This window comes from Euprymna scolopes, chromosome 9 (genome assembly GCF_053919585.1).
Source record: "Euprymna scolopes isolate OS-2025 chromosome 9, ASM5391958v1, whole genome shotgun sequence".
NCBI classification, from domain to species: domain Eukaryota; kingdom Metazoa; phylum Mollusca; class Cephalopoda; order Sepiida; family Sepiolidae; genus Euprymna; species Euprymna scolopes.
In genome coordinates, this window is record NC_136490.1 from 151,312,701 (window position 1) to 151,324,736 (window position 12,036).

A 12,036-nucleotide genomic window follows, 5' to 3' on the forward strand; every position below is an offset into this window, starting at 1 on the left:
AAGAAATTTAAAATAATGTCGTTTTGAAATGCAAAGATGTATAAATAAAAAAGTAATAAAATATTCTGGATACATTTTTTAAAACTGGAATTTAAAAAAAATAATTTTTTAATTTTAGCAAAATTATTATTTTTTTTTTACATATAAATTTGGAGATAAAAATTCAAATTTTTAAAATACAAAAAATAAATAATACTGATTTAAATAAACAAAATAGAGGAAATAAAGTTGTGTTTAGAATTATGAAAAAGCAAAAATGCATTTCCAAAATACATAAAAAAAAGAAATGGAGATCTTTATTATTTTAAAAATAATCATAAGAAATTGATTAAAAAAATCAATAAATATTCAGCCAACAACAAAACGAAAAATCCTGTTCCATTGTGAGAAATTTGAAATTATTTACATCTTGCCAAAACAGTCTTTAGCACTGGTCCAAATTGCAATTCCCTAAAAATGAAAGAAAAAAAAATAGTTAAGTAAGTTTTAAAATAAAATTTTAGTGTTACAAGATCTGTTGGAAAAAGTTAAATAATGCCATAAAAATAGTTGTGATTGGTTAAGGAGGATAGAAAAAATGATGAGGTAGAATATGTGATGAGCAACACTAGAGAAAGAAGGAAGATTTTTTTTTTTTTTTTTTTTTTTTTTTTTTTTTTACAGTGGTCACCACTTATCAAGGCCCGGAAGCCACTCAGGGATAAGGGTTATTGCAAGTACATTACAATGCTTCTAAAGCGGTACACTGACTCAATAACGCAGCTGTAAATGTTTCCATTGAATCAGAGTGAGAGATCACGTAGGCGACAGGAAATTTACCACATGCCCAGACATTCTATTTTTAGATATGATGTATGATTGAAGTGAAAGGGCGAGTGACATGCCGATCGTTGAAGGGGGAAAAAAAAATTCTCTCGCTCAGTTAATATCAGTGTGAAAGGATGCGTTTTCTCTATACTTGAAATTAAAAAAAAAAGATTTAATTGCAATAATTTCACATGAAGCAATGATGGACAACAATTTCCTGCCCTGAGGGGCATAAGTTTCCTCATTAGATATTATGACGAGGATGGAATCAGAAATGCATAACCATCTCTGTAGATTGGGAACTTTTATACAGCGAATTCGATACATCCTCTCGTAGTAGCAAGGCGATTATAAATAATGCAAAAAAGCAATAGGTCGGTGATATGTTCTTTTCCTAGCCTTGGTTCACAGATTCATGATAAGTTCTTATGACCCCCCCCTCCCTCCCATCTCACGTGAAAAGAAAAAGAACACTTTGCTATATGCTTTAAGGCCGCATGGATACGGCCAAGGCCCATTGAGTCATCTACTGAATATTGAGTGAAGAAAACTTCTGAGCTTAAATTCTTATCTTTCTTACATTTCCAGGAACCCGCTGGGTCATCCCACTCAGATTTTCTAATTACTGGGGGAAACTGAAAGACTTATTTTATCTTCATTCTGGCTGTTGATTACGTTTTTATTTCAGTGTCATTCAAGTGTTGATTGATTTATAAAAAAAATAAAAAAATAAATAAAAGCCGGACCAAAAAACGATATGAAAATTTAATTTTATTTTGGATTTTGAGTCATCATTACCATTTTTTTTGTTTTCTCTTTTTCTTTGTGTTGATCTCTATGCTTTCCTGCTGGACTGCCAACTCTACGCTCTTTCATTTTTACTATGTTTTGTAACCGTTTGCACGTAGGATTACAAGTAATAAAGGAATGCAAGCCTAGCACCGTATTTGCCTAGACCCGACTGAAGTTAGCTGAGCCTCAATACCCGAGAGTTGAATATCTAAAAGGAATCAGTCGGATGGTGCATCTTCGATGGTAAAGTCTTTTACCTTTCAATGAAAGCTGATGCACGCACTAACCTTAAATTCAAGTGCTAGGACTAAATTTAATTATGTGCTGAAACCAGATAGAGGATGTAAGAAGTTTTATACAAACCTCCACTGGAAGGACACTGAGTGTACTGGAATCTTGGGAAGGCTAATTACAACTTATAATCCAGAGAATGCAAACAGTTTTTATCAGTGAGAAAGCACTAGTAAATATAAACACAAAATGATTTGCAATGGTTAATGAAAGAGGTGGAGAGTACTAGAAATCTAAGGAAACTTGTCATTCAGATTCCAGGGAACACCACTTGTTATTGCCAGTGAGCAATCGCTGACAATGACTTGTGAAGATTTCAAGAGAGTTAATAATAATAACTACATAAGAATATATAAATACATAAGAAAAAATAAACAGCTGTGAAGGGTTAAGGAGGACAGAAAGACTGAGGAAGGCAAGCACTAATAAACCACCATTGAAACAGTGCAGAGAGGATCGAGAGCTTGGGGTGGGGAGCTTATTGCCACACAAATCACAGTGAAGACCAATGGTCTTTGCCAGCAAAAAAAAACAAAACAAAACTCAATGGTAAGTGGATGTTGCAATAAGCAAAGTCATTTGCAAAGATTATCAAAAGAAGTGGAGACTACAGGAAATCTGGGGAGACTTGTTATCACTCAAACTCCAAGGAACACGACTGGTTACTAATCTCTGATGATGACCTGTGCAAGAACACCCAATGAGTAATAATAAATAATTAAAATAAAATAAAAACAAAATAAAACCAACACCAACAAATCAAATTAAAATATAGGGGTGTATTCCAAGGAAACTTTCTATTGCCACTACTGTTTATCATAGCCATGATACCACTCAGTAATATACTCAGGAAATGTGATGCCAAAAACAAGTTTACTGACACAGAAAAAAGAATAAATCACCTAATGTATATGGACGACCTGAAACTATTTGTGAATAGCAAAAAGGAACTGGAAAAGCTGATAAGCACAACCAGAGTCTTCAGCCAAAAAATTCAAATGGAATTCAGAATGGAAAAGTGTGCATTGCTAGAAGTGAAAAGGAAAAAAACTGGAGACACTGGAAGGCATAGAATTGCCCAGCCAACAGATGAGGGTAGTTGATGAATGTGGGATACCAATACATATTTTGGAATTCTGGAAGCAGATATCAAATCTACAGAAATGAAAAAGAAGAGTGGGAAAGAATAGCTGAGAAGAACAGGAAACTAAATTCTGTAACTAGTAAAAAAAATAAAAAATAATCACCTGGATACTATCACTAGTGAGACATTCTGGACCATTCATAGGCGGAACCAAAGAAGATCTGAGGCATCTTCTTTCTTATGGAAATTGCTCGAGACAAGGCATGAAACCACTTGATGTAAGAAGCTAACAAGAACAAAAGCTAATTATTACAAAATACAGGAAATGCTTATTGACCTTAGTTTTGAAAAGATCAAGGCTGTAGGTAGAAAGAAAACAGTGAGCAGGAAGAAAGTTCCACAACCTTGCAATCCTTGGAAAAAAGCTACTGGAGTAGTAAGCTGTATTACAATGAGGTATAAAAGCAGTAAATTGATGGAGACCACTAGACTAATGGGTCAAACGAGCTGGAACAAAGGAAGCAGGGAATAGATCAGACAATATTTAAAGACAAGACCGAGATCAGCAACATCACGTCTGTGAGAGAGAGGTTGCAGTGAAGCAGAAAGTGTAGGGCCAATCAAATTACAGATACGTTTCTACAATTTATCAAGAACCTTCAAATGAGACACCGATTCACCAGCCCATATATGACAACAGTACTGCATACATGGTCTGATTGTAGATGGAAGGCAAGAAAACAAATGACCATGCATAATGTGCTACACTCAAAGATTGATACTGATCGACTCTACATAAAAAAGAAAGATGGGGGAAGACAACTGATAAGTATAGAAGACTATAAATGCACCAACTACTGGGTTTTCTCTCTTAACCACTGTACACAGCAGAACCTGTAATCTAACATGTTTCATACTATCTACCAAGCTCATGCCTCTGTTCCATCACTACAATGCTGCACCCCTGTGCTTGTTTTACAAGTACTTTAATGGAATGTGCTCTGATAAACTTGAGCCCCCCTCCCCCTCAACGTAAATACCCCTGACCAACCTGAAAATCAACAAAATCCCAAACCTTCACTGTAGAGATATCTAGATGCTGGAAGATTTTTTTTCTTCATACTGTTTGCTTTTGAAATTCCCTTCTTGCTCAGTTTTCCAGAGTGTACCAACATGCAGAAATTTAAATGTTATGCGAACAAAGATTTTGTGGCACAACTCTTTACTTTGGATGCGCTTGTAGGTATGATTCATGGTAACCGCTTACATCTCAGTGGCAATTCGTACCTTGTTAGGGTTAGAAATCAAAGTTAAAAAAAAAGATTTAATTAAAATAGATTTCGGAACTTCATAATTTAATTCATTGTCAGAAGAATCTGACTGTGATAAATATTGTTTGTTTTTTTTTTCTTTGTGTTTGCCATTTGATGGTCCTGAGCGCTAACATGGACTCCAATGAACGTTGGGAATTTACCGGGGAAATAACCCAAACGCCCTGGTCCAGAGGGGGAGGGGATACTTTGACATGGAAAGACAGTAATGTATAATCCCTGAAAAAGTAATGGCGTACAACCCCAGAACACGGAGTTGCAACAGGAATAAATGTAAATGTGAGAAAAAAAATTGGGTTGTCTGAGTTGTCGGGTAGAAAATGACATACATTCTTAGAAGTGCGTCTGGAACAATACAGCGATGGTTCAGACCAAAATGCTATGTCCTTCCCTTATCTGAGCAAGCAGACAATGGTGCTATATGTCCTGTTTGTTGAACGATTGTTGGAGATATCTATATCTGTTTATTATATGTGTTAAAAATGTGTACACACATGCAACAAACATTATATAGACGACTACATAACATTACAGTTTGATCCCCTTGTTTATACATACCTGTTTTATATACACTAACTATATGCCCTTCCATGTCATACAGAACCCCCCAGTATACAACATTAAGGCATCATGGATTGTCACCAACAGTCTACAGGTGGCCCCGTTTTCTGGGATGGGGGTGGAAGTTACATCTCTGCATTAGGTGGTAGATGGTGAATTTGTGACCCTGCCAACAATGTGAAAACTGGACAAAAAGATACAAGTGAATGTGGCAAAATAGCTCAAAAAGAATATAAACAAAGAGGATACTCTTGCAGAATTGAACTCGGGTTCTCTGGATTTTCCGTCAATTATGGTTCGAGCTCAACCAGCAATCAGCAGATGAAGCCGAGCGTTATTAAAATGTTAAAACACTAAAATGGACGGTTTTTGTATAAAAAAATGTTTTTAAATTATTTTTTGGGTGATGGGAGGGGGGTATTTTTTCCTGCTTATTTTTTAAACAATTGTTGACAAAAATAATTTGTAAATTTTCTTGAAAAAAACCCCAAAAAACAAAAACAAAACAAAAACAAAACAAAACAAGTTTTCTGTACTTTCATCTAACAATTTACGGTTTTCATATAAATCATTCATCTTTTCTGATAAAAAAATAACTAACAAAAACTGTACTTTCACCTAACAATATATGGTAAAAAAAAAAAAAAAATTCCTTTATTTTTTTCAAGAAAAAAACTTGTTGATAAAAAAATTGCATAAGTAAATAAACAATGCAAAATACAACTTTTCTTGAAAAAAAAAAAAATATATATATTCAGTAAATTTACAGTAGGGGTTTATAATTTTTTTTTATTATACTTCTATTTTTTTTCAGTTTGTTTTTGAAATTCGTCTGCATCTGTTATTTTGCTTAACTTAATCCAGTGACTGCTGGTCGAGCCCGAACCACAATTGACAGAAAATCCCAAGAATTCAGGTCAAATTCTGCAAGAGTACCAAAAAGAGACAACTGTTGGAAAAGCATTTCAGTGGGAACTATGCAAACATCTGCACTTTGAGACAAAATGAAGCCAGTAGTAGAAAATGAAAAGCAAAAAAATCCTCAGGGAATTACAAAGGAGATCAGATATGATAATTAACAACAAAGAAAAAAAGAACTGCCATAGATTTTGCTGCCATCTCAGTAGAATCATAGGATGAAGATCAAGGAGGCAGAAAAAATAAACAAATACAACTTGTCAGAGAGTTGAAAGGAACATGAAAAAAATTATTGTAATACCAATAATTGCAGGAGTACTAGGAACAGTTCTGATAAATGTAAAATAAGTTTAGGAGAAATTAGAATCAAAGGGAAGATTGCCACCATATGAGAAAAGCTGTTAATGACAGTGATTGCATTCCTAAACTATGTTTTTTAATGTTCTCTTTACAATTGAAGGGTTGCACCTATGTTGTTCCAATCACAGTTACATGATGCCGGCACACCAGCTCACATCAGATCACCAAAGTTAAGCAACGTTGACCCTGGTCAGTTTTAACTTGGGAATATTAGGTATTGTAAGCAGTTTACGGCTAAGTAATGTTAATATACATTAAACAGAATATTAGAATGATGATAACACAGTGGTTCCCACCAAATCAGAGAAGTTAAGTAACACAGCCTGGTTAGTATTCAGATGGGTGACCATTTTGAAATATCAGGTGCATAAATCTTACACTCCAACCAGGAGTACATAAATGGATAACAGTCATAGAAGGAAGTATAATTTGGCGACAGACGAGTGCCCTGTTATGGACTATGGTTCATATTATTCATGCAAGGAATAAATATTGAACACAAAAATTTCAGGTTGAAAAAGTGGAACTTGAAGTAATTATATTGATTTACATGACCGTTTTCAAGGAAGCTGACTGGCATAGTCAGTTCCCAAAAAGCTAGCATAACTAATGTGATTTCGGAGTTTCTTTTTCCTAGATTAATTGCCACAGATTTACTGAGACACCACTGGCATTTCCACTAAAATTTAGGAAAAGAAAAAGAACAAAGGAAATGATTACCTTCTTGGATTGCTTGATTTGCATAATGGCGTAATTGGTGAAGATTTCTTTCAAATCTTTCGCCTTTTGTCTCTTAAATCGATCGATATCCTTCAAAGCTTGCTCCATGAAAATCCTAAAAGAAAAATTTGTGTAAAAAGAATGTTATACTCATAACACAAAAAAAAAAAAAAAAATTTGTATTCAAAACAAATTCATAAAAAAAAAAAAAAAAAATGAGTATTTATGCAGTATAAGAACTGTACTATTGTTAGAATTGTCTGCACTGTTGACTAAAAACGTTGGAAGGGTCTGGAAAGATGAGCGCCTGAAGCTAATACAAAAAGTCACAAAGAAAACCTTAGGTTTGTTATCATTGGTTTATTATAAGAAAAATCTAAATATTTATCTTGATTTGAACAAAAAACATCATTAAAAAAAATAAGAAAAAAATCATATACAAAAAGAATAAAAAATTTTTTGTTTGCAATCAGTTGTTTGTTATTCAAAAAATAAACATTTATTATTGAAACTTACTTTACAATGAATGTTTTTTTTCTTGGATTTAATTTTTATTTTCTAAAAGCTTTGTAAAAATTCTCCAATAATTTTTCATTGAAATTGTTTCCATTTTTCAATTAATTTTTTATTGAATTAGCTTTGCACAGACAGAAATAATATATTTTTCATTGAAAAAACTGGCCAGCGTTTGCACAAAAAAAAAATCCAACTAATGTTCAGCATCTTCCGGTGTTTTCCGTATACCACCCAGACAATTCTGACAATAACACAGTTCTTATATTGCATAAGTACCATAAAATGTAATAAAGTGAAAAAAAAAAAAAAAATCATTGATAATATAAGGTTTCCATGATGGTCTAAAATTCAAGAAGAATTCTTGTACAAGATCAGTCAAAAAACAATACTAATACAACAATACTAACACAGCTTTCCAAAAACATTCTTTCAACTGTACAAATTTTTTTTTCTCATCTGCTAACATCTATGTTTTCCTGTTTGCCTCCCTATCGTCACATTTAATTTTTTTAAAACAGGTTGGTGTTCACGCATGCAATTCAACAAACACATACAATGTTAAGTATGTGTCTGGCCATCATACAAACCAAACAACTGCAGTTGCTTTGAAGTCATACATTTCTCTGCTTTATCATCACAAAAAAATTACGCTATGTTTATCCATCAAAATAGTCAATGACAACGGATAATTTGAAATTAGGCAAAGTTTTTATAAGGAAAACAACTCAATGGATATATCTCTGACCCACCAGACTAGCAGCAAAATCTCACCCCTTCATTGTAGAGGTCCTCAGATACCAGAAGATTTTCTGTTCTAATAGTTTCTTTTCTTACATTTGAAATTTCCTCCCTGCTTCCTGACCATACCAACATGTAGAAATTTAAATGTAATGTGAAACATTTTGGTGTTCAACTCTCCACCCAGGTTGCTCTCTATAAACCTAACTATCACAGCAGTCTCTTAGGTTTCAATAGCAATATGCCTTGTTTGAGGTGAAAAAAGTAAAGCAAAAAAAATATATATATATTTTTTGAAATTTAAGCCTAAGAATTTAACCTAAGAATTATATGAAATAAATTTTTTTAAATAAAATGCAAATTCAGAATTCAACCTTATTAAAAACACAGAAATGCAGAAAATCATTATGATGTACATATCCACTATAGAATGAAAATGTCATATTCTAAAAATCACATGAAATAAAAACTACTAAGTTGACTAAGAAAATCAATTTTTATGAGGATGGCATGTCTTGTTTCGCCATCTTTAAAATTTATAACTGGTTACTTCCCCCTTAACAACCTTTCCAGAAATAGATATCCAAATCAGCCTTGTAATTGCTAGGATTAATAGTCATTCTCTAAACAAAAAAAAAAAAAAATAAATAAATAAATAAAATCATAAATTTTTTTTTCTTTTCCTAGTGAAAAATAAAACCTGATCAATTTATGTGATTTTTGGAATATGACATTTTTGTTCTATGATGGGTGTGTATATCAAAGATTTTTCTGCATTGTTTTTTTTTTTTTTTTTTTTTTAATTAAGTTGAATTCAGGGCAAGCACTAAATGGATTTTTGATTTGAAGAAAAGGATGAAAATGATGCTCCCACAGTCATTTTAAAATGAGTATTTTTCCACTACATGAAAGTTTCCCTTTGTAACACTACTGCTTGAGTGGAACCCCGGTGCCTCATCAGTGTAGTATTCAGCCCCTAGGCCAAGTGAGCTCGGACTGGAGCCATCCACTAATTACTATAATACCTATGGGTCCTAGTTACATTAGATACATCCACTAGTAAATATCAGGGAGGGATTATGTACGTGTATTTAGCTGAATAATAGATTGAACACACTGACCAGATGTCTTGCTCAGGATATGAAATTATATCTGTCCTTGGAAAGCCTAAGTCAGATCAGTCAGTCTCGCATAAACGATTGACCAATCATCTTTCAGCGAGAATCAATGTAGCACGAGTTAATTGGTAGGTGAAGGAGAAATTACATCCCTTAACTGATCACACCCTCAGTATAAATTGCACCACATATCTGCTTTTAATCAGTTCATCAGTGAGACAAAGTTTGGTTCAGCATAAGCAGATCAGTTCCACCAAAGATGTACAGATGAAGAATATTTATTTTGGAGATTCATGAAACTTCTTTGAAAAATAGGAACTCGGAACTCCAGGATGAGGACCATCGTACTAACTCAAAACAACAAAATATTCCCCCAACATTGTAAAAAGAATGTTACAAAGCTTGGTTACAATAGAAACCCTGGAAAAGTGAAGGAAAAAAAGATTAAGTTAAAACTTAATTTTCTTAACATATCTCAACCATAACTATAGACAAAGATAAAAAAAAAAAACTGAGAGAAGAAAAAACAAAGGAGATAAATTAATGGCAGCCATCACTAAGCAAAAACGTTGATACATTCATTCTTTTTCTCTTTTCCTTTGACTTTTTTTCTTGTTATCTATCATTTGTTTCATTTCACCGACCTGATCTGTGACATTGTTTTCGTTAAATATATAAGTTTGAAAAGTCAATATATCTGCTTGTGTCAGTCATTTTACAACTTATCTGCCAGCAGGAGCGAGTGAATGTTGTTTTTGTTTTGTTTTACTTCTTTCTCTTTGTCTTCTCGTTGAGAATTATGACACATTCAAACGTTGGGCGAGGATCTTCCCTGAACAAGGTCACAGAGTCGAGCAAAGAACTTTTATGAATCATGGTACATACAGCGATCTTATCACATTGTGGAATTTCAAGAACGCTAGAATTTTTCTCTCTTTTGTAACCGAATGGGGCTGACTATGGATAATGGTAACTTCCATTAATAGCGGCCTCATACGATGTTATTCCTTCGACAATATCCACAGAAGTCCACACTTGTCTGCTGTCTTCAAAATGGCAGCTGTCTCACTAAGGTTATGTAGAAATCTAATTTTTCCTGGACCAAGAACTGGAATCTCTGAGCTCTAATCTATGGTCCTTGCAAAACTATCACAAGAAGCACTTGTCTACAGCAACCCAGAATAATAATAGGTGTTGCAAAGTTATTTCAACATTTTACATGAAATCCACGTGTATTATGTTTGTTAAAGTTTTCAAAAATATATTTTAATACAAAAAACATTTTATTCAATAGAATAAAATGTTTTTTGTATTTTACAAAAAAAATAAAATAAAATAAAAATTAAGAAATTAATAAATAATTCATGGTACTTATGCACTCATTTTACTGTGCTGAAATAATGTCATTATTTAGAAAGCCATTCTTAACATGTGGAGGAGGGCGTTTTGTAGCTATACTGTACTTTCACCTAACAATTTAATAAAAAAAAGATATTGTAAAACTTGAATTTAACTTGAAAATACTATTTAAAAAAATAGTGTGGTACAATAATTCCATAAGCACCTAATTCATGAAGTAATATACCTTTTATAATATTAAAACAAATAAATATTTCATAAAGTAATATATCTTTCATAATATTAAAAACAAATTCAAAACAGTGATACAATAACATTTTATTTATCAAGTAAATCAAGTATTACTAAAATATATTTTTTTAAATATATTTTTTAACTAAAAGAAGAAGTTCAGCTTAGTAAGCAGAAGATTTTTATATTGATGCAAAATTTTTATCTGACACTACTTCCGGACAGACTTAGAGTCACCTATTATTCTGAATCACCCTTATCTAGCTACAACCACTGTCAACAATTTCACCATTCTCTATTAGTGCCTAAATCTAAACAAATTTTATAAACAAAACTTCTTAGAATAGCCCACCTGTGGAACACTGTACTGTGCTTACTACAACATGCTCATCTTCAAGTCCAATGTAAACAAGTTCTTGTTGAATCACCCCTTTAAATAATCAAATTTTACCTACTTCCCACCACTGTTAATCACCACACTGATGTCTCACTAACAACCTTACACTTATTAAAATTTTATCCTTGAGTGGCCTCCAGACTTTAATAAACGGTTACTCCTTTTCAAAAAAAAAAAAAAAAAAAAAAAAAAAAAAAAAAAAAAAGGGTGCAAAATATATTTTCTAAAGCTGAGTATTCACACTTACAATTTCTGTAAACAGTATTAGTGAATCACCGCGAATCAACTGTAACAGACTTCGATGAGGATATGCAGACAAGAGAAAACCTGTAGAATTGAATGATTTAAGACGTGCATTTCAATTGAAATGTTTGCAGGTAGAAAGTGAACTTACTGCGTATCAGCCGTAACAACTTTCAATTCAACTTGTGATTCTCGAATTTGTTCATCGAGCATTTTCAGTTTTTCATCTTTTTGTTCTGGCGTGTCGCCGCCAAAAAGTTTAGTTTTTACATTTGATAACGTAAATCCTCCCTGTTGCTTCCCTTGACTCTGAAAGAAAAAGTCAAAATATGTCAGATGAAAAGAGGGAAAAAATTGTGTTTCCGAATTTTTGAGATGAGGATTGACAACTTGGATTATTTTAATTCTTTGGACTACCTTTCTCAAATTGAGCTTTATTTTCACAACGTTTCCGCTGCTGTAACATTCAACCTGTATCTTGTCGAACTCGAGAAGCTTTCTGTTGAACTCTGGAATCTTTACGGAATTTTGAACGGAACCGTTTATTCAATCCACAGGAATAGCAGGCTC

General features: G+C 33.0%; 1 protein-coding gene across 1 annotated transcript in view; it reads right to left on the bottom strand.

Annotated features, from left to right (window-relative positions):
- Positions 1-228: 228 nt before the first annotated feature.
- The window catches only part of LOC145284922 (sorting nexin-4-like), a 56,598-nt gene continuing 44,790 nt past the window's right edge, over positions 229-12,036 (bottom strand). Inside the window, exons 12-14 of the mRNA XM_080134016.1 lie at positions 11,618-11,775; positions 6,865-6,979; positions 229-450 (exon numbers count right to left, since the gene is read on the bottom strand). Of these exons, the coding sequence (XP_079990142.1) occupies positions 403-450; positions 6,865-6,979; positions 11,618-11,775 (321 nt within the window). The 3' untranslated portion in view covers positions 229-402. The remainder of the gene's footprint in view (positions 451-6,864; positions 6,980-11,617; positions 11,776-12,036) is intronic.